At 40.9% G+C, this 24,534-nt stretch overlaps 1 protein-coding gene across 3 annotated transcripts in view; it reads left to right on the top strand.

Moving 5' to 3' along the window:
* LOC126483569 (vacuolar protein sorting-associated protein 4) overlaps positions 1-24,534 on the top strand; it is a 167,231-nt gene that overhangs the window by 31,415 nt on the left and 111,282 nt on the right. For all 3 annotated transcript variants that reach the window (XM_050106631.1, XM_050106630.1, XM_050106632.1), the window contains exons 3-4: positions 3,717-3,828; positions 21,589-21,724. In XM_050106631.1, the coding sequence (XP_049962588.1) occupies positions 3,717-3,828; positions 21,589-21,724 (248 nt within the window). The remainder of the gene's footprint in view (positions 1-3,716; positions 3,829-21,588; positions 21,725-24,534) is intronic.

The raw sequence follows: 24,534 nt of genomic DNA, 5'->3' as shown, positions 1-24,534 counted from the left end.
ATCGTCTCATTAGCGAAACAATGGCAAGAGACTGCTATTTGTTGTTATTTACACTACTGCTTTCTTTGATAATGATCAACAAGAACCAAACAATAAACTGCGTATGATAGATGATGTTTTGAACGAGAATTTAGCGAAAATTTTTCTCTGTTTGAAAATCTTTGCAGACGCCTCTTTAGTACATTACTTTCTGCACAGAAATTAGAGTCATATTAGATTTAAAAATCTAGTCAATTGCCGTGCTTCATTTCTGACAGTATCACTATTAGGCATAAGAATAATACGAATATAAACATGGCATGATACGTGTATTCTTCCGCATTTGCTGTTGTCTCACTCTAGTTTCGTAGTTTATTAGGCAGACAGGATTTAAATGAGATAGCAGAAAACACGAAAGAATACATGGCAAAATGTTTATATTCGTATTATTCTTGTGGTGAACAGAATACTGCATGTGATTCTCAATTCATAAAAGTTACCATTAGCAACGATCTCTTCTCACAGGTAGGAAAAAAATCAGAACGTATATTGACAAACATCGCAAACAGTCTTGCCAGTCGGATTTTCGTAGTACATTGAGAAGCTGCTACATTCGAAGATGAACAATACGGAATTTGTATTTACTTCGTTGGATAATGTATGAAAATGCAGTGGTCGAAATTCGGGGCGGAGAAAGAAGCTCGTCTTCCACCTTTTTCTTTTAATTTATTTACTGACGCAGAGATTTTGGCGCCCTTGTGCCTGCGAAGCATGCCTGTGTAGCGCTACATATATTCGACGGCAGAAGTTAGTTGTGGCGGCACCTACCAACATTTTTCAGAACTTCCGCTTACTTTTGCACTCCATTCTAAGCCGCAGGCGGTTTTTTGGAGTACAAAAACCGGAAAAAAAGTGCGGCTTAGATTCGAGTAAATACGGTACTTTAAAGAAATTAATGTTTATTTTTAAATTAACTTACGACCTGAAGTTACAGCAAAATGCTAAAGTGTCACAATTTAAATGCAAAGACTAATATGATAATATTATTGCTTAATATAAATGATTAATAATGATATTCAAAAATATATAATTACCTCCTATGTTAGCTTACAATTTTTCATAAATAAATACCTAAACAGCCACAATACATATGTTTTATTTAAAGACACTTGGATCAATTAGTGTTTCTCTACAGTTTTACCCGCATGTAATACAGATGCTAACGTATTTGTGGATTTTTAATTTCTCCTTGATTGACTCTATTGGTGTTAACATCAAAACCTTTTTATGTGGTTGGCAAAACCAGGTTTACCTTCCTAAATGATAGTTTTGGACATTCCCCCCTCCCCCCTCCACACACACACACACACACACACACACACACACACACACACACACACACACACACACACACACACAAGCTGTAGGTACGTTCCTGATCTGAGGTCCTACCTCTGTGATACCATGCTGACTGCAGTTGTAATTGTTGGTGTCAGGTGAACATGGAAACATGTTGGGAGTATCTGGCACTGAGCTCTGTGTCAAACAACGTGCACTGAACAGGGTGCTCTGAAACACTTTCAGCTGCACAATCAGGTCTGCCACATATTGCTGCCTAGCAGGCAAGCCTCTGTCCTCCCCATTCTCTGATGAAGTGTAGATGTCCAGCACCTTGTTGCCTGCTCATAGTTTCACCATCCTTCAACCATATTCCTTAGATACTCATAACAATAGCACATGAACAGCCATCCAGCCTCACTGTTTTCTGAGGCGCTCTTTCACAGGTGTCAGGCTATAGCAATCTAGCCTTGTCGAGGAGTTCCCTATTTGTGGCTCGTATCATCACTAAAATGATTCCCCATTCATTTCTGCTCCACTCATATACTCTCCTTACATCACTGCATGTCCACATTGCCACCAGACTGTGTTCAGATTCATGGTGGGCAGTGATCGTGACGTCTTGGACGATCTTTGTGTATTACTTATTAACATATGTTTGAAAATTCAGTCCAATATCCTTAACACTAAGATTTTGAATAATAGTTAGTAATCTGATTTTGTGAAGAGCCAGCTACACATACAGGAGTTTAAGAAATATGGGAACACTATGAGAAATGTTGGCTTGAACATAAATGCAGTGCTAGCCAAGCCTGCAGATTGAGCTATTGTGTTTAACCATGAACGGCATCTGTGCAATGTCCTCAATATGTTGTCAGTGTCGCTTGTGCTCAGAACAGTGTTCTGCATAATCGTGACTGCTTTATGTTAGAGCTAAGTGACTTCAGATGTGGGCAAATTGTTGGTGCTTGTATGGTGGGTGCCTCCATAGCTGAGATAGCTAAAGTGTTTGGTCCAAGACAGGAGGAAACACAGCATCAGCTCGTACCTTTTTTTATCTGTTCATTGCAGATCCAGATTGCTTTCACCTCCTATTTAGCTATTTTAAGTGGAATTGTATTCAAGTCGTGATAGCTCATTGTAAATCAAATTTCACACGGTGCCCTATTGCCAAACATATAATTACAAAACTGTTTGTTATTTGTAATAGCAATGTGGTACTACGTGTGATTTTTTTTTTTTTTTTTAAAAAAATCACTTGAATGTAAGTGCACGAAAGATAGGTACACAGTAGCTGAAGTCGATCTGCAGTAAACAGATTTTAAAAAAATTATAACTAATGTTGCTCTTCCTCCTGTCTTGAATCTCATTATGATATTCATGCAACATGATGTTCCTGCTGGAAACAAACCTGAAGAAGTGTTAAGTGTTTTAAAAGGGACCATGTGGAAAATTTATACCACTTACAGGTTAAGTAGCAAAACATCAACTGCTAAGTCACAATGTAGACAAAAATGTTGTAATGATCTTGACAGATAGTCAGTGAAGAGCGTTGTGATATTAATAAGAGGACGGCCGCTGCAAAAGTCACTACAGAACTGAATGCTGTGTTTGTGAACCCTGTCAGTACCAGAATGACTCACAAGGATCTCCATAAGTAGGGGATTGCAGGGCAAGCTGGAATTTCAAAACCACTTATCAGTAATGCAAAAGCCTGTAAAGGGAAAACGTCATGTTGAAGCCGTAAAATGTGGACTATGCAGCAGTGGAAAAGTGGCATTTGTTGAGATGAATCTTGTTTCATAGTATTTCTAACTTCAAACAAAGTTTATTTCCTGATAGTGAAACAGGGTGAAGGTGTGTTGATGGTTTGGGCAGCCTTATTGTGGTATTCCATGGGGCCTATGGTTAATCCACAAGGTCGCATTACCGCAAAGGGTTATGTGGCTATTTTGGTTGGTCAGGTCCATCCCATGATACAATACTTGTTCCCCAATGGTTATGCTGTGTTCCACAATGACTGGGTCCTTGTTAAGTGGGGGAAATATTGTGTGTAAACTTGTTCTTGAGTGCTCAGCTCGCTTATTCTGAATTGATACTAGTTGAAATATTTTGGATCACTAATGTTATGTTTCAGTCCATTGTCAATTGAAATGATGAAAGAATAACAGTGTGCAGTAGCAGTGTAGGAACCCTCAGTGAAGTGTGAATCCCTCTTATAATTGTGTGATTTTATAAATTTAGACACGATTGCTACTCTTCTTGTTTTTCTTTATCACATGCAGCTACAGCTTCTTCTCTGCAGCTTTTGTCTGTGTTGTGCAGTTGTTACTATAGCTCTGTGTTGTATTGATATTGATTGAAATTTGTTGTTGTTATACTGTGAATCTATTTTACAGAAGGCCATTGACTTGGTCACTAAAGCAACAGAAGAAGACAAGAATAAAAACTATGAAGAAGCATTGAAGTTATATGAACATGGTGTAGAATATTTTCTCCATGCTATCAAATGTAAGTGGTGGTAATCATGTTATGAAGAATTTATTGTTAGTGCAGAATGCTTGCCGAGTAATTACATAGAATGGGAAGAGTAACATCAAGTATCAAGCAAGTGTTGTTAAATATCCTAGCAATTAACTTTCTCTGTAATGCATGTATGTGATAGCTGAATTAATATTTATGGACTGCTAGGTATGGTATGGATCCCCACAAGTGTTTTACATGCATCATGATTTATTGACACTTGCTCCAAAAAAAACTGTTCTTTTTTGTTTGTGCCATACTTCATAGTAAATTTGAAAGTAACTGGTGTGGAACAGAGATCAGAAAGAAACACAAGTTCCTGTATTCATATAAAAAAAAGTCCTAGCAGGCAAAAGAGTGATTACCATGAAATAGATTCCATTGTGAATGCAAGATCCAGCAGATGACCTGACAAAATTCCACCAAGTTTTTGTCCCACCTACTTCTGAGGATATGTCCGCGTGTGATGTTGATTGCATTGCTGCATCAGATGCTGCAGTGCCACACTTTTTCCATAAAGGAAAGTAATAAATTCACTACTTCATGAATCTGTCTTCACATTTAGCATTAGCCCTCCTGCCAGACTGTGTGTGTGTGTGTGTGTGTGTGTGTGTGTGTGTGTGTGTGTGTGTGTGTGTGTCATAGTGCAGAGAAATGGAACGTAACACCAACCAGTGATATATTTCAGTAAAATAGCAAAACTGTCAAAGTTGGGCAGAAGTTTATCTTTATTTAAATAGTGACCAGTTTCAGACTTTCGTCCATTATCCAGCTGTCTACCCAAGTCCCACCATAGCACCATCATGTGCTGGATGTGCTGGCCAGTGCTGTGTGCAGCAAAACAACATGCAGGACTGGACTATCGTACAGCAATAGTATCTTTCACTCAGCCACTCACACAAGTAGTGTGGCTAGCATGCATATGTTATAGTGTTATGATAGGACTTACTTGGATAATTTGATAATGCATAAAAGCTTCTGTGCAACTTTGACTGTTTTGTAATTTCATTTAATTATAGTAAGTTCTGCTTTTGGCCATCTAGCATGCTGGAAATAAGTAAATACTGATTTGTTTGTTTTAATCAAGAATCCAGAAAGCTGATTTCTCTTTTACAGTGGGTCCAGCATTGTAGTAACTCTTGTTAGATTGTTGCTGTGTAAATGAATAGTCTGTTGGATACTACATCAAGTACGAAATGTAGCATTGTGAAGATAACACTTTCTCCTACTCACTGTGAAATGTTATCATTTTCATTTTACTGTATGACTTCCAAATACTTTTCCTTTCGTGTGATCTCTGAACATGTTTACATTACTTCATCATGCTTCCTATCTGTCACTGGCTGTTGACAAAAGAAATACATGTGATGTCTGTGTGTTGTGAAATGTGTTGTGTTTTTTTTGTATGGGACACATGTAAAGACTTACAGTAAAACTTTATCAGAATAATACAGAAATTTCCTATTATTTTGCACACAGTGCTGTGATGCAGGCTATTAATACTCACTATTATTTTTGCAGTATACAGAAAAATATACAATTTCCTTGATCAGACTGTGGAATTGTCATCCACATATTCTTCAGCAAAATGACAGCACCTTTAATGAACCAAGTGTTATGAAGAATATGTTCCCGTAATTAAATTTATTATAAGTTTTTAACCTCAGGTAACATCTTGCCTGGACATAGCGTTATGAGTACTGTGTAGGATGTTTAAAATTTTCTCATTGATGAATGGTGTATTTCTGCTATAAATGGAAAGTTTCAAGCTTATGTTGGTTTTTGTAAAAGATAATGAAGTTCTCATAAATGTACAGGGAAGAAATAAATAGATTTTCAATTTTTATAACAGTAGATGACATGACACCTTTTGTTTGGTGACACTGAAGTTCCTAATTATTTTTCTCTGCGGCCCTAGTACTCACATGACATTATTGAGTTACTTCAGAAAATTATATCATATTAAATAACATACTTAAAGAAAGTGAAAGTTGTATCTCATCTCCCTGATGCCCTTTTCAGTAACACATAACAAAATACACATTGCAAATACTTGTGTAATTTATGTGCCAAGTAACTTCTTTCCAGTTTAAAACTTTGGTCAAGATTTCAGCCTAAGTGCTTGATATGTTTTACTTCTGTTATATCCTAATCATTGCACCTAATTCTTACAGCACTCAGTGCTGATTATTTAGTCCCAAATTGGATCATCTGGATTTTTGTGACATTTGGTTGTAGTATATTTTGATGAAACAAAGATTCAAACTTTTCTAACTATGTCGACACTTTCTTAAATTTATAAGGCTCTTCATTTTCAATTAGAATTGAAATATCATTGGCAACTAAAACTAAAAGAACACAAATAGTAAGTGGTTGCTATTGTATATAGAAATAAATAGGGACCCAGTAGTCAGCTCTCTGGGATCCATCAGGACAGTTTTTCATTGATGAATTTGGTGTTGCAATTATCTTTGTTTCCGATGTGTTAAGTATGAGTTGAACTGATGTAAAGCAGTGTTCCTTATCACATACTTCTATATGGAAACTGTTCGCTGCCCCAAGTGGAAGATACATGCTTTTGTTGGTGGCCCCTTCACAATATTTACGCTCTTGACTGTGACAAACTGACACTGCAATGTTCATCTTTGACCCATCAGTGTAGACAGTATCATGAATTCAGTTAAATAAAAAAAATCCATGTAATTCGAATATTTATTTTCATATACAAGCCGACTTTTGAATTTTCCTTTGTGTGAAGCCACATGTGCCAATGTGAAATAAGAAATTTTTTAATATTTTACTTTTAGTGTCATTTTAGATTATCTTTCATTGATTGTTTTGATACCCATGTGCATCATGATACATTGTGTATGTTCGAACATTTGCGAGTGCTGTGACAAACTCCTACTCTGTCAGCTGTAAACTTAATTTATGCTTTTCTGTCAACAATAATACCATGCTAAAACAGCAGTTATCTAATTTAATTCCATAATTACTTCAAAAAATAGGTACATTTTTGAGATTTTATTGGATGCTTACGAACATGCATTTTTGAGAATTTTCATAAGGTAAGTGTGTTCACCATAACATATTTCATAACAAATCAGCATTTGTGATTTACTGTTATTGTTCAAAGAATCATCAACCCTGAATTTTGGTTGTGGACTTTTGAAAAATAAATGATGTGATGTGGTGGCCCTCAACTACGTACCCTCAGACTCAGAGTTGAAATATTAAGTTTTGGCTGGTTTCGTTGTCTAGGGGCTGGGATATGTAGTTGCTGCATTACAAGCCAAATACTGCTGAGTCTACAGTATACAATATGAATATACACATGAATCGAATGGTCGAAGGTTCCTATCACTCGGCAATTGCGAATTTTGGATGTAACGTAGAAATTCATAAATGAAGATTTCAATTAAATAAAATCTGCAGGTACTGTTTTTAACGACTTTAAATGACGAGTACGATAGCAGAAGTACCTTTAAGAATGCCATTTATGACTGCAAACACTTACTGGTGTCAATGGTCCAGCAATTGAATAAAATACAAGTTAAATAACAGGGAAACGAGAGATTCCTACTTCACGTGATTAGTTATTAACAACCACATAGCTCGTGAGATATTCACTTCTAAATGCATACTACATCTTCATTGTAGAAGCCATGGAAGTCTCACAAGTGCATAAGTCATCAGTATGAAATATTTCTATCTCCCGCGACCACATGCAAACTGCTCCACTCTCCAAGTCTTTCCTGCGAGTCCTGTGTGACTCTACGCTGCGCCATCCTGTTCAGTACTCCTCCCCCACTTCCGTCCATTCTCCCCATTAACGAGTGCTGTGATTAGCTAGAGTACTCCCGCCATTTCTTCAAGCCAACGCACGCTCACAAACATATTGAAACACATACGAAATACTGGATTTACATTTAAATAACTTGAAATTAAATAAACATTCCTGCAACTGCACCATAAACACGCTCTGACACGCATTATTAAATACATAAACAAATCAAATAAATATATATCATAGGAATATAAACAAAAGGTTGGCCAGTAGCCTAATGTCTATGTGCTTTCCAAAACACAGTAAATATTTAACCGTGCTTTCCAAAACACAGTAAATATTTAACCAATTTCTTCATGAATAGTATATATCAGATATAAATAAAGACTTAGGCGAATAAATATATTTATAAGCATGCTGCTACCGTTTTTTCATGTTACTGATGCCTGATGCGATCAATAGTTATCGGCCACTTTGACCTCCAATAACTCTTGTACTATTCAAGTTATATGCCTGTAATTCATACCAATTTAGGTTTACACTAATAGCTTTCTAAAGACACGTCAATCAACAAAATTGGATGAACCGTTTAGATTTTCGAATTTCTTTGCTGAGTGTTACTTGTATAATTTACAGTCGGATACTAAACTTTAAACTAATAAAGATATTGAAAATCTGATTGCAACATCAGAATTGTCGTGCAAATAATGGTAATGTACATGTTCCTTTTTAAGGTATCATGATTCCTCTGGCTATTATTAATTTCTACATGAGCTGTGAAATGTCCACTATTATGGTTTCACAAAGTCCGCCATCTTTGGTGGCACTCTCGGCATACACAACTCCTTCATCGATGCAAAGCACAGTCCTCGGCACCGCATCAACATGGAATTCCTAGCCATGCGGTCGGCCTGGACCACGCGCCGGGGGTTACCCCTCTTGCTCTGGCTAACGTTTGGCACCGCACGGCTACTGACTAGCTGCAGTCTGCCGAGCGGCCCCCGTGTGTCCACGCCAACTCCGAATTTCCAGAGCGCCACAACTCGCCCGTTATCTCATATGGTGTATATCATCATGATTAAATCTAAATTTCTGAGCATTTTGGTTGGGTAGATACGAGTGATGTGCCTAATCTCTTTCATAGTGCATCAGAATTTGTGCTCTAGTTACAGTAGCAGATATTATAACTAACAAATTGTGTTACATATAGTTTTGCCTTTCAGTAGGAGTATATGTTACTTGCATTTATCATAAATTAACAACCTTGGAAAAAGTTTTTCTTTTGTCTTAATAGAAATCTTGTTTAGAGGGAATTAATAATATTCTACCTTAACAGATCCAAAGATTAAAAGTGAATTGGCAGGCTTATTTCAAAGTTAATTGTTTACTGTTCAGTAAAATATTACACCAGCCGCATTTCAGCCCCTTCGTGAATCCAGTACTTTAATATGGGCTGAGTTAGTTGATATTTGTAAGCAGACGGAAATCACATTGTCTACAAACTCTTGGAATCTGCTACAAATGGATGTGTTGGGAGAGTTCCTGAGAGTCATGTACCCGAGAAACTAAAGGTGCCTCAAGTATTATCCTCTCCTGTGGATCTCTATAGGAAGTACAGGCTCTGTCTGCACTCATCCACTTGACTGTAACATGTCAGTGGTAAGATTAGGCTCCCTGTATGGAGGCTACAGGGACCCAAGAGAACTCAGAGTGCTATACCAATCCTCGTAACCAACACATTACGAGGTACTGTCTTGCATCAAAGCTGAAATTGTGCCAGCATACTCATTTCACCTGTTGGGAGCCTACTGTGTCCTCTGTGAAAGGAGGCAAACGCAAAAGGTATCGTCTATTAATCATCAATGTACTGTGAATCCACTAGGGGAAATGGCAACAAGAGATAGAAAGACACGCCCAGTGCACTCATTGAGTATAGCAACTGGCCCCATTCAGCATGTGAAAGAGGCTATCCCAGGAGCCACTGTGTGAAAAGGGTGCAACAAACTACAGATTGAAGGGCTTGTTGGAACAAACAATGCTTGTCTGGGATCTGAGATCATATGTGGATCATTACAGCAACTGGCAGAGGAGGTTGACGACACCAGTCTTGCTCGTAGAATTTCAGCTAAGTTCAAACTCTACAGCAGGGACTGCAAAGTTTCTGTGACAAGCTAGGCTGCGACTTCCTAAACTTGCACCATAGTAATGAGAACTACAGGGTCCCCCTAAATGTCTCAGGCATGCACCACACATTAGAGGCTGTCACCCAAGTGGCTGACTGTGTGTGGTATGCAAACAAAGGTTTTTTTTTAGCTTAGGCGACTCTCCATCCAGTCCAGAAAACAATAGCTGCAGGAGACACAGAAGTATCAGTGTAAAATCCAAAGAAATGCCCCCACATGTTAGAGTATTAAAATCCTATTGGTTAAATGCCAGAGTTTTACCGATGAAGTGGCAGAGTTAAGCCAGGTTCACCTTCTTCCGTTGTCTCCTGTCCTCTTCCACCCCCATGACAATATTGGATTTCTCCGCGCCCAGTATCCAGCACGGTAACCAGTCCGTTGTGGTGGGGCCGTCATGTACCCATTTGGTGGTAGCTCCCTGACACCACAGGGATCGCACTGCTGATGCTTGAGCTGTAAATTCCCCACGTATACCAAGCAGTAGATGCCTGTCCTCCTGGGGCATCAAGACTCCCGGCAACAGCCATCATGCCAGGTGGCCTTTGCTGTGGTTGGGTGGCGCCCGTGGGGAGAGCCCCTGATCGGAGTGGGTGGCATCAGGGTTGATGACCCTCAATGAAGCAGACTAAGTCATCTCTTGCTGGTGACGGTACGGCACCAGCAGTCTCTAAGAAGGGTAAGATCGAGTACAATGCTGACAGATATGACCCTAAATCGTTTCCCTACCTTGCTACACCATGGGAGTAACGTAGGGCTACAGAAAGAAGAGAGCCATATTCGCCTCGCTATTTAGTCTGTAGCAGAATGGGCAGGGACTCCTTTCTACCTACGAACCCTTAATTTTTTGTTGAACATCTTGAGGATAAGTTTGGGGAAGTGACAGTGGTGTCCAAGATGAGAACCGGTGCAGTCTTGGTTCAGACAGCATCCACAGCCCAATCCTGAGAGTTTCTCACTTGTGACCAGCTGAGTGGTATTCCTGTTTCCGCCACTCCCCATAGAAGCCTCAACATTGTCGAGGGGATAATTTTCCATTGCAACCTCCTCTTGCCGTCTGATGACGAGCTCTGCACCAATCTAGAACGGCGGGGTGTTCATCTCATCCAGCGCATTTACAGGGGACCCAAAGACAACAGGGTTGCTATCGGTGCCTTCATCTTGGCCTTCGAGGGTGATTCATTGCCTGAAAAGATCAAGGTGATGATTTACCACTGTGACGTTAAACCATCCATCCCTCCCCCTATGTGGTGATTTAACTGCTGGAAATTTGGGCACATATCTTCCCGCTGCACTTCCAGCGCCACATGTAGAGAATGTGGACATCCACTGCATCCAGATATTCCCTGCACACCCTTTCCCACTTGCATCAGCTGTGGAGAGCAGCACTACCCCTGCACAGTGCTTGAAAAGGAGTGGAAAATCGTGGAGCAAAACACCCTGGACCAGTTGACTTACCAAGAGGCTAAACGTAAATTTGAACGATTACACCCCGTTCGGTTGACATCCACATTCGCTGCAGCTACATTACCATTGCCATCAAAAGTACCAGTTGTACCACACACTGTGCCACAAACAGTGGGCCCTCCGGACCTCCCAGAATACATCCGCCCCCTTGGTGGTAGGGGGAAAATCTCCTTCCATTGCTCCCAAAGCACCTACTTCGGGAGCATGCCCCCCCCCCCCCCCCCCTCACAAACACAGGGGACATCGGTTCCCTCCTTGCAGCTGGAGAAGCAACAGACTTCTCCAGCTCCTCTAATCTGGAAGGGGTCTCTTGGGACCCTCTCTCCCAAGGTCTCCACTAACGCCACAGCAGACACTCGCCAGTGGCTAAAGGAGCCAAAAGCTGCCGGATGAAGAGCTTCACGGTCTTCCTCAGTGCCTGAAGCTACTTCGGAGAAGTCCTCCCAGCAAGCCCCTAAAGAGAAGGGACAGGGCAAGCAAACAAAGAAGTCTGTTAAGAAAAAGGACCCTCTGGTGGCCCAAATATCACCACTCCCTACCTGTTCAGCACCTGCAGGTGAGGTGGATATGTCAGTGTCCCCTGAGGACGTGGATCTCACTGATGCCTCATCCACAATAGGAATGGATACAAATACTCAATCGGTGGCAGCAGGTGACCCTGGGGCATTACCAGCCTCCTTGCATGCTTCATGCCTTCCCAGCCTCACAATAATGTCATCCTCCAGTGGAATTGCTGCGGTTTCTTCCACCACTTGGCTGAGCTGCGGCAGCTGTTAGGCTTTACACCTGCTTTCTGCATTGCCCTCCAGGAAACCTGGTTGCCGGCAATGCAGACCCCTGCCCTCTGCAGCTATAGGGGATATTACAAGAACTGTAGCGACTATAAGTGTGTTTCAGGTGGGGTTTGTGTCTATGTTCTGAACTCAGTATGCAGTGAAGCTGTGCCCCCTTCAAACCCCTCTTGAAGCTGTGGCTGTCAGATAATGACAATGCAGGAAATAACTGTCTGCAACGTGTATCTTCCTCCAGATGGTGCAGTAACCATTTACACATTGGCTGCACTGATTCAACAACTCCCTAAACCTTTCCTACTTTTGGGAGATTTTAATGCTCATAACTCCTTGTGGGGTGGCACCGTGCTTACTGGCCGATGTTGAAACTTTTCTGTCTCAACTCGGCCTGTGCTTCTTGAATACTGGGGGCCCCACAGATTTCAGTGTGGATCATGACATTTACTCTGTCATTGATTCATCCCTCTGTAGCCCAGGACTTCTCCCATGTGTCGACTGAAGAGCCTACAATGACTTGTGTGGTAGTGACCACTTTCCCATCTTCCTGTCACTCCCCCTACGCCATTCCCCCGGATGTCTACCAACATGGGCTTTAAATAAGGCAGACTGGGAAGCTTTCACCTCTGCTGTCACCGTGAATTTCCCCCACAAGGTACCACCAATGTGGTAGTTGAGCAGGTCACTAGAACGATCGTCTCTGCGGGAAAAAACACAATCCCTTGTTCTTTAGGATTCCCCCGGCGAAAGTATGTTGGTGGTCGCTGGAAATCGCTGAGGCCATTCATCAAAGAGCATCGACGAGCTCTATAGTGACATAAGTGGAATCCTTCCCTAGAGCATGTAACAGGTTTCAAACGGCTTCATGCCCACGTTCGCCAGCTTATAAAAATATGGAAATAGGATTGTTGGGAGAAGTACGTCTCGACCATTCGGTGCCATATGTCACCTTCCCAAGTCTGGACAAAGATCGGACGTATTTGCGGGTACCAGACCCCAACGGGTGTTACTGGCATTAACATGAATGGCGTGTTATCTACCAATGCAAATGCAATTGCTGAGCACTATGCTCGAGCCTCTGTGTCGGAGAATTATCCCCCAGCATTTTGCACCCTCAAACAGCGGATGGAGAGGAAAGCCCTCTCGTTCACTTAATGTCATAGTGAACCCTGTAATGCTCCATTTACAGAGTGGGAGTTCCTCAGCGTCCTTGCACATTGCCCTGACACAGCTCTTAGGCCATACCAGATCCTCAGTCAAATGATCAAACATTTCTCGTCTGCCTACAAATGACATCTCCTCATCATCTTCAACCAGTTTTGGTATGATGGCGTCTTTCCATCATAATGGGGGGAGAGCACCATCATTCCAATAATCAAACCCAGTAAAAACCTGCTCAATGTGGATAGCTATCGGCCCATCAGCCTCACCAACATTCTTTGTAAGCTGTTAGAACTTGTGATAAGTCAGCGGTTGTGTTGGGTCCTGGAGTTATTGGCTAGTTGCAAATCCTGCATTCTCCCATCTGGCATCTATACTTCTGTTCTTGTTACCCCTCACTCCATAAAGGACACATGGCCCCACAGACATGCGACCTCCAATTCAACTCTGAGGTTATGAAATCACCCATTGTCAAGGTAGCATCGCCATCCCTGCGCCCAGCTGTGCAACAAGCCAGCAAACTCTCGCCTCAAGAAGCAAATCCACCAGCTACACAATTAGTAGGCCGGAAAGGACAGAAGGATACTCCCTTGAAGACTTCCTATGTCCCTCCAGTCAAACGACACCTGAGTCTTCCTCTAATTGGAAAGGCTCAAAGAAGTCCACCAAAGGCAAACAGTCTTCTCCTTCGCTGACTCGAAGATCCTCTTTGACGGTGTTGCCATGTGATACCTTAGCCCGGCCAGCCTCCTTGTTCCTGGTACGCACCACCAACCGTTTTTCAGTGTTGGACTTCACAGACCGACCACACAAGCAGGCCGATGCTTCTGTGGACCCCATGAAGCAGGATCCTCCTGCTTCTGTACCCTGTAGTAGCTCACTTCACAGGCTGTTACTCGTCAGCTACTGAGGTGACACCCCTACATATCTTCCTCATCATTACTCTCCTCCAGTGGAACATTTGTGGCCTTCAGTCCCACATGGAAGATTTACGACTACTTTTAGTACCGGCATCCCCTTGTACTCTGCCTTCAGGAAATGAAATGGCGCCCTCACGACCACTTTGAACTTTCACATTTCTTACCGGTTCATTTTTGACCTTCCCCTTGAGGTTCGCATTCCATCTCTTGGTGACATCATGTTGCTCGTACAGGATGACATTCACAGTTAACCTATCTCCCTGACTACCCATCTTCAAGCTGTTGCAGTTCGCCTTTTCCTTCCCCTCCTGACTTTTCCCTCTGTACCATTTATGTCCCTCCATCATTCGATGTCACCAAGGCAGACTTCCTTTAGCTTATTGGGCAGCTACCTTCTCCACTTTTGCTACTTAGTGACTTTAATGCGCATCATCCCCCCTGGGGTTCTCCCAGGACCTGTCAGAGAGGTGCCCACTTGGCTGACCTTCTTAACCAACTTAACCTCTTCTTCCTTAACACTGGGGCACCCACTTTCCTTTCCGACTCCTCGCACACCTATTCCCATTTGGACCTATCCTTCTGCACTGCCCAGCAAGCCCATCGTCTTGAGTGGTCTGTTCTTTCTGACACCTACTCGAGCAACCATGTGCTATCCGTTTGCTGACTCCTATCCCATTTGCGTGCACACCCAAATGGCAGCTTACTAAGGCTGACTGGCAGCTTTACTCCTCCCTGGTGACCTTCGCAGACAAAAATTTCCCCAGTTGTGATGACCAGGTGGAATATCTCATAAATGTCATCCTTACTACTGCAGAATTTTCCATTCCTCACACGTCCTCTTTACCACATTGTGTCGCAGCCCCTTGGTGGACTTAGGCATGCCGCGATGCAATACGCGCTCGGAGATGTGCTCTCCTCATTTTTAACCGTCATCTTATGATGGCAAACTGCATTCATTATAAACAGATACTTGCAAAGTGTAGTTGCATTCGTTGGGATAGCAAAAAAGCTAGCTGGATTTCATTCATTAGCTCTTTCAACAGTTCCACCTCTTCCTCTGTCGTGTGGGCCAACCTCTGACGGCTCTCTGGACAAAGATCCATTTCCCAATTTCCGGCCTGACAGCAGCAGACAGTGTCATCGTGGACCCTATTGCTATCTCCAACACTTTGGGCCACCATTTTGCGGACTTTTTGAGCTCTTCCTTCTATCACCCTGCCTTCCTCCATCCCAAATGAGCGGAGGCGGCTTGGGCGAGACCTTTCTCTTCTCCGAATTGTGAGTACTACAATGCCGCCTTTACTATGAGGGAGGGAGCTAGACCGTGCTCTGTTTATCCCGATCCTCCAACCCATGGCCAGACATCATCCACATTCAGATGTTGCAGCACCTTTCTCTTGCGGGCAAGCACTTTCTGCTTAACACGTACAGCTGCATCTGGGCAGAGGGCACATTTCCTGGACGTTGGCGGGAAGCCATCATCATATCCATACCCAAGTCTAGTAAAGACAATAACCTTCCTTCTAGTTACTGCTCCATCTCTCTGACCAGCTGCATTTGCAAAGTGATGGAACTTATGATTCATGCTCAGCTGGTATGGTGGCTTGAGTCTTGCAGTCTACTGACGAATGCGTAGTGTGGATTTGGAGCACAGCATTCTGCAGTGGACCCTCTTATCACTTTGTTTGCCCATGTCATGAATGGTTTTCTGTGGAAATCCCAGACTGTGGCCATGTTTTTCAATTTGGAGAAGTCCTACGACACCTGCTGGACAACTGGTATCCTCTGTACTCTTTATATGTGTGGGGTGGGGGGGTCTGTGGCCGCCAGCCCTGTTTCCTTCAGGAATTTTTAAATGACCGAGTTTTCAAGGTGCGTGTGGGTTCTGCCTTGTCAGACACCTTTATCCAGGAAAATGGTGTGCCTCGGTGTCCTGTCCTGAGCACCATCATCTTTGCTATCGCCTTTAGCCCTATAATGGCCCAAGGACCTCTCACAGAGCGGTGTCTTCACTGGTGTCTTGATCGTCTTTATTCCTGGAGCGTCGACAATGGCTTTCGCTTTTCCACTGACAAAACTGTCTACAATTTGTGGCGATGCAATTGGTTTCTCCCACCATCTTTACATCTTGGGCCTGTTGCCCTTCCGTTCATTGAAACTAAGAAATTCCTGGAAACTCTCTTGGTCTTCCCATGTGTCTTACCTGGCAGCCCACTGTACGTGGTTCCTCAATGTCCCATGTGTCCTCAATGGTACTTCCTCCTCCGTATGTACCAGTCCCTTGTCCATTCGAAACTCGACTATGGGTGCTTTGTTTATGCGTCTGCACATCCATCCCTCTTACGCCGTCTCAACACTATCCACCATCGTGGCACCTGTTTGGCCACTGGCGCCTTTTACACTAGCCCAGTTGAGAGTCTGTATGCTGAAACTGCTGAACTACCATTGTCCTACTGCAGTGACTTTCACCTCAGCAGGTATACATGCCTTTTGTCTGCCATGTGTGGCCAACGATCCTATGCCTCCTCTTTTGATGATTCCTTTGATCGCCATTATGGGATGTGACTCTCTTCTTTGTTACCTCCTGGAGTCTGCTTTCAGCACTTGTTACGACGGCTTAACTTCACACTACCTGCAACTTTCCTGGTGGGTGTGAACCCTTCACCGTCTTGGCTTCATGAAGCAGCCCATGTTAACCTTGGCCTTTATTCGCTTCCTAAAGACACTACTCCACCCACACTCTATTGCCTTCAGTTTCATGACCTTCGCATGGAACTTCGCGATAGTACCTTTCTATACACTGATGGCTGTCATACTGACCGTGGGGTCAGGTGTGCCTTCGTCATTGGCACCCATGTCTTTTGGTATCAGTTTCTGGCGCACTACTCAGTATTTACAGCCGAGCTCTTCGTCCTGTATCAGGCCATGGATTATATCCGGTGACATATCCCTTTCAATTGTGTCCTCTGCTCAGACTCACTCAATGCCCTCCAAAGTCTCTGTGCACTGTACACCGCCCATCCCTTAGTGCAGCAGGCCCAGGAAAACTGTCATGTGCTCACTCTTCATGGAGCCAGTGCGATGTTTCTGTGGGTTCCTGGTCATGTTGGTCTGCCAGGAAACGAGGCTGCTGTTAAGGCTGCAGTCCTCCTACCTCAGCCCGCTAGTCCCTCTATTCCCTCCAATGCTCTCTATGTTGCCGCCTGTCGGGGGTGGTGCCCCTTGGCATTGCCAATGGTCGTCCCTTCATGGGAATAAGCTCCAGCTTATTAAGCCTGTCCCAGCAGCTTGGACAATCTCCTCTCAGCTCTCCCGCCAGGAGAAGGTCTTTTTAACTAGACTGTGTATTGGGGCACTGCCTTTTTATCCATTGTCATTTGATAAGTGGTGATGCCCCACCACTTCGTACACATTGTGCCCAAGCTTTAACTGTCCTCCACTCCCTTTCAGAATGCTCATTTTTTAACCGTTTACGTTCCCGCTTGGGTTTGCTGTCTGAGTTATCGTCCGTTTTAGCTAATGGTGTGTGGCCTGTTGACTGTATTTTATTTTTTATCTGCCACAGCAATATGGTGAAGGCTATTTAATTTTTAGTTTTGGACCTCCGTTTCTGTATGGTGTCTTTTTTTAGCCCTTTCTCTAGGTCCCTATTTTTAGCTGTCTTCTCTTATATCATGTAGGACTGACGTATAGTCGTTTTTTGACACCTCTCTATCTTCATGTTCTGTGGTTTTGACTTGGGCGCATATGACTCCAGTTGCTTTTTTGCGCCCTAAAGCAAAACGAAACCAAAACAAACACTCATCTACAAGAAGGGTAGTGGAAGTAATCCACAAAAATACCATGTAATATCCTTGACATCAATTTGTTGTAGAATCTTAGAACATATTGTGAGCTCAACCTTAATGAGGTATCTGAAAAGAATGACCTCCTCCATTCCAACCAGCATGGATTTCGAAAACATCGTTCATGCGAAATTCAACTCGCACATTTCTCACATGACACACTGAAAGCTTTGGATCAAGGCAGTCAGGTAGATGCAGTATTTCTTGATTTCTGAAAAGCACTTGACTCAGTACCATGCCTACACTAATTGCGCAAAGCAGCATGTTATTTGGAGGAAGTGTCATCTTCAGAAATAACTTCTGGTATGCTGCTGAAAAGTGTGTTGGGACTCTTGTATATTAATGATCTCGCTCTAAATATTAATAGTAACCTCAGACTTTTTGCGGATGATGCAGTTATCTATAATCAGTTGTTGTCTGAAGAGGATGCATAAATATTCAGTCAGATCTTGATAGGATTTCAAAGTGTTGAAAGATGGCAACTTGGTTTAGATATTCAAAAATGTAACATTGTGCACTTCACAAAAAAAACATAGTAACCCATGACTATAAGTCAGTGGGTCACAGTTGGAATCAGCCTTCTCGTACAAATACCTGGAGTAATACTTTGCGGGGGTATGAAATGGAATAATCACATATGCTCAGTTGTGGGGTAAAGCAGGTGTTACACTTCAGTTTATTGGTATAATACTGTGAAAGTGTGATCAGTCTACAAAGGAGATTGCTTACAAACCACTTGTGTGACCCATTCTAGAATATTGCTCAAGTGTATGGAACACATACTATATTGGACTAGCAGGGGATATTGAACGTATACAGAGGAGGACAGCTGAACTGGCAGACTCTTGAGGATAAATATAAACTATCCCAAGAAAGCGTACTAACAAAAGTTTCAAGGACTGATATTAAACAATGATTCTACAAATATACTGCAACCACCTGTGACAAGGTTAGAATAATTGCAGCACTTGCACAGGCTTTAAGTCAATCATTCTTCCCTCTCTACATATGTGAATGGAATGAGAAGAAACGCTAATAACTGGTACAGTGGGACGTACCCTCTGCCTTGTACTTCACAGTGGTTTGCAGAGTATAGACGCAGATGTAGATAGATACAAACTGTCCTGAGAAAGCCTTCAGGAACTGGCTTCAAATGATTGCTAATAATATACTACAACCCTCTATGTTGCTCGCATAGAGATCATGAGGGCACAATTAGATAACTACAGTGTGCACAGAAGCATTTCAAAAAGTCATTCTTCTCGTGCTCCATTTGTAAATGAACAGGAAGATGTGTTATTAACTGGTATAACTCAGTCATGCACTTGATGGTTTGCAGAGTATGGATGTGTGTGTCATTTGTAAAGATGTAAGGAGTTGTTCACCAAAATAAATACTATTGTCAGATTTTTATGATGTTCCTGTGATCATTTACCTTTATCTAATGTGGAGCTTATCTTTTCTATAAATTCTTTGATGTCATTTATAATGCTTTTTTTATTATTGACATTCAAATTGGTTTTTAAAAATTACATCTTTAATTGGTAGAGATGTTTAGATTTTTTGCTTCAGTCTTTTTAAATACTCTAGGCAAGACTGATAGTAGAGTGAGAGGATGATAATTCCTTATATCTTCTGCCAGTTTCTTTTTGAATAACAATTTAATCCTGGCATATTTCACTTCAGAAACACCGCTACTTGAAGGACTGGTTTGTTATAATAGAGAGTTGTTTGTAAAGTGATCGCATATGCCCTTGATTACAGATGTAGATGTTCCATCTTACCAGCTGAATTTTTTGTTTTTTAAGGCAGCATTGTATCCATTGCAACTCTTTTGAATGATTTTTACCATTTAGCGGTTAGGTTAGGTTAGGTTAGTAGTCTTACCCTGACATGCTGCCATGTCTGCATCCAGCCTTTTGTTACAGTTGAGTAAATTTGATATGTGAATAGGATTCACTAAGGTATTATTTTTAAATCTAATTTTCAAACTCTTGCACTCTTACTTCAGCTTTTAATTCTCAATGAGCAATAGACCACAATGCTTTCATCTTATGTCTGTGTTATTTACCAGTTTTTTAGCTGCCAATACAACTCGTCCAAATACAGATGTATAGTAATCAGCATACATGATGAAATTCCAGTTTACTGGTTATTTTCTTTTGCCATGTTTAGAATGAATCTGAATTTCTGAATTAAGTCAATATTTTCAACACGTCTGAATTTAAAGACTGCCGCTATGATGATTTTTTCTTGCCTTTTCTGTCTACGGCTCTTCTTGAAGATATTTATATTAAGCTAAGAACAGTTTTTAAATTGATATAATCACTGTATTCAAATTACATAGCTCGGTGAAACTCTCATAGACACCTTCTTCAGTAATTTATGTATTCTCTTTATAACTTATCAATGTATGAAAAGATAGATTGCTGCTTACCACAAAGATGACACGTTAGGTTGCAGACAGGTACTATTAAGAGAGACTTTCACATTAGCTTTTGGCCACAATCTTTGTCAGGAAAAGAAAGAGAAGCATAAACACAAGGAAGCATGCCTCCACACATATGACCGTCATCTCTAGCATCTCGGACCAGAATGCCATTCCTTATACTATTACTCTTTATAACTTATTGTGGCATCAACATGGATGGAGGTGTCTGCGAGGTCTGTAGCTTCTACAAAAACTAGCTGCCATAAAATTAAATTTTTTATTTGCTTACATACACTCTTCTGTCAACCATTACTGATTTAAGAAGATAATCTTGATGTTCACACTTTCAAGAACCATAATTTGAAATTCAACAGTTTAAAAATATTTACAATTTTGGAGTTCTGCAATTAAACAATTGATATTTCAATATGCCAGTAGAGCATTTTTATTCTTGTCCACAAATTTAAAAGCATATTGTCTTTGGAATTTGTATTTAATGTTTCCAAGTAACACCCTGAATTTATCACGTACATCAGAATGTTGTGATGTTCTGCTTCATAGGATATGAATTAGCTAATGAAGATTTAACAATATTATGAGAAGGAAAGTTGCTACTCACCATATAGTGGAGATGCTGAGTCGCAGATAGGGAGTCACAGATCGGCACAACAAAAAGACTCTCACAATTATAACTTTTGGCCATTAAGGCCTTCATCAACATATCTCTCTCTCTCTCTCTCTCTCTCTCTCTCTCACACACACACACACACACACACACACACACACACACACACACACACACACACACACACACACACAATTGCAGTCTCAGGTAACTGAAACCACACTTTATCAGACAGTACCTTAGAGAAATCAGAATGAGGAGATTTTCATCACTCTGATGTTCAATTTAAGATAGTATATGTGATTGATTGTAGTATAACTAATGTCAAATAGTGAATAGTAGATAGTCTGCATGTTAATTAGGTATAGAGCCAGGTTAGCAGTTCATGCATTTTGAGTGTGTGGAACTGAGACATGTTTTATTCTTATTTTACTTACTAAGTTAGACATGTCATGTATCTCCCCCTTCCCTCTCACTCTTGTCCCCTCCCAAAGAGCGAGCATCTTAAACCGAATTTATGAGAATAGATAAAATTTCATTTCAGATGAAGCACAAGGTGAAAAGGCAAAAGAGAGTATTCGTGCAAAATGTCTACAATACTTGGACAGAGCAGAAAAGCTGAAAGAATATCTTAAGAAGGGAAAGAAGAAACCTGTTAAAGCTGGTGAATCAAATTCCAAGTAAGTGACATATATAAATATAATTTTGCCTCAGTTGTGTAATGTGCTCTGTAATTCACACGTACATGCTTGGCAGGTAGTTATAGAACCACTTTATACTATTTTTCAGCAGTTCCACTGTCAAATAGCAAGTGTGCAAAAATAAACCCCTAAACCTTTCTATGCGAGCTCTGACTTCTCTTATTTTTATTATGACAGTCATATTTCTTATGTAGATAAGATTTGACAAAATACTTTTGCACCCAGAGGAGAAAGTTGGTGATTCAAATTTCGTGAAGTGAAAAATGCCTGTGTTTTAATCATGACCTCTCCCCTACTTCGCCGTAATGCAAAATGAGCTGCCGGTCTTTTAACTTTTTGTTCTCTGTCAATGCTATCTGGTAAGAATCCTACATTGCACAGCAATACGCCAGAACAGGAGGGACAAGCATAGTGTCGGTGGTCTCTTTAGTATATTTGTTGCGTTTTCTAAGTATTTGCTAATAAAACTCTTCAGTTCACCTTCCCCACAACATTTTCTATGTGATGCTTGAAGCTTTAGTTGTTCATAGTTAAAATCTTTGGTATTTAGTTGAATCAAAAAGCTTTAAATTTGTATGATTCATTGTGTAACTGAAATTAAATGGAATTTATTTAGTACTCATGTGAATGGCATCACACTACTTTTCCAGAGTCAGTTGCCACTTTTTGCACCATTCACATATCTTGTCTAAATCATTTTGTAATGTGTATCGATCTTCTGACAATTTAACTAGATGGTAAGTGACAGCATCCTTTGCAAGCAATCTAAGAGGGTTGTTCAGATTGCCCCTTAAATCATGTATGTAGGTAGGAACAGTTGATGGCCTATCCCTGCTCCTTAGGAATAAGAGATATCACTTTTGCTTCACTCGGTGGCTTCCAGTCAATTACCATTAGCTGTGACCCGTCTGACAGAACATCATAAATTCAGTCGCACAACTGAGACGATGATCTGCAGGCACGCAATTTGATTAGAAGCTGCTTGTGATGAATGGTACCAAAAGCCTTCTGGATGTACAGAAATATGGAATCAACTTGAGATCTGCTGTAAATGGTATTCATTCTGTTGTGTGTAAATACAGCTAGTTGTGTATCACAAGAACTGTATTTTCTGCAGGCTGTGTGTCAATAGATCATTTTCTTTGAGGTACTTCACGATGTTCGAAAACTGTATATCAAATACATTGAAGATTGTAGAAGCATTATGATTATTACTTTGAATCGTGTCACATAGCGCATATCGGCCAATAAAAGCATTTTAACAAATATAATAAAGATCAAAAGTGAAAGAATAAGTAGTTTTTTTTTTTCAAAGACTAAGTATTTTTACCTTAATCACATCATATTCTTCAAATTAATATGTATCTTGAACTACACACTTTAAGTAACCTGTGTTCTTCCTCAGTGTTCAAGCTATTTCCATACCAGATTTCATTGAAATCAAGTCAGCGGGCTATTTATAAAAAGTAACAGACAGTTGCTTTTGCATTTATAATATTAGTATGGATAAAATTTTCAGTTATGGCACCTATTTTCCATGATCTGTTTTTGATGAAATAAGGCCTCTACAGTGACCCAAGCTCTACTCAGTTTACCTGCGAAAACCCCGTGATAATTTGTCTAGTTACGTCAGAGATTTGCATGTTCAGACAGACAAACGCAATAGCTTTACAGATTTATTATTAGTATAGATGGGTGTGACCTGTGCAACTTTCCAGTTTTTAGGCATGGCTCTTTCGTACAGTGCGTGGTTGTATATAATTGTTAAAAATGGACCTATTTCATATCAGCATACTCCAAAAGAAACCTAATTGGTATACAATCTGGACTGAAAGACTAGGCTTTATATAGCGACTTAAGTTGCATTGCTACGCTGAGGGTATCTCTTTGTTAGTTGCACACAATGGCAGCTGTTCTTGATTCAAATTCTGGATTATTTACTGCATCTTCTTTGCTGAATGAATTTCGGAAAACTATATTCAGTAACTCCTCTGTAGTGGCACTGCCATCAGTAATATTTGCTATCACACAGTGAAGATATTAATTCTGTCTTGTCTCTGGTATACTTTACATATTACCAGAGTCTCTTCGATTTTCTGCCAATTTTGGAGCCAGAGCTTCATTGTAGTGAGCTTCTATGAAATGTCACCAATCTTGGAGATTTTGCATTGTTTTAAATGCAGCATGATTTATTTGTGGCTTCCACAACAGTATCCTGATTTGTTTTGTATACGATGAAGGGTCTTTTCTGTCTTTCATTAATTTACGTGGTATGAAACTACCAATTACCATCAACAATATTTCTTGAAATTGAACACATACCTGGGTTATGCATGCATCTTGGAGGGAATAGAGACTGTCTCTTGGGAAAGTTTTTATCTGCTGTTTTAAATAGTTATATTCTGTGTCTATTTTTGATTTGAATGTTACAGTATTCAGTTGTGCTGCTATGACACTCTTGTATTGTCTCTATTTGCTCAGTATTGTTTATTGCTAAGAGCTTAAAATACATTTTCACAACCATTTACACTTTGTATGGGTTCCTGAAAAAATAGCTCAAAATAATTTTTGGAGAAAGCATTTAGTACAGCGTTGGACAACAGTTTATCCGTACCATAAACTTTTCACCAATATATCGAGGGCAGATTAAGTCGCCACCAACTACAATTGTACGAGTGGGGATACCTATTGAAAATTTTTACTTCCACAGAGTTTAAGCACAAATTGATGCTATGCACATCTGAGCTTCAAATAATTATCCTACATTAGCAACATTACTCAAAACATTA

This window comes from Schistocerca serialis, chromosome 1 (genome assembly GCF_023864345.2).
Source record: "Schistocerca serialis cubense isolate TAMUIC-IGC-003099 chromosome 1, iqSchSeri2.2, whole genome shotgun sequence".
NCBI classification, from domain to species: domain Eukaryota; kingdom Metazoa; phylum Arthropoda; class Insecta; order Orthoptera; family Acrididae; genus Schistocerca; species Schistocerca serialis.
This window is presented reverse-complemented; position numbering and strand designations above follow the sequence as displayed.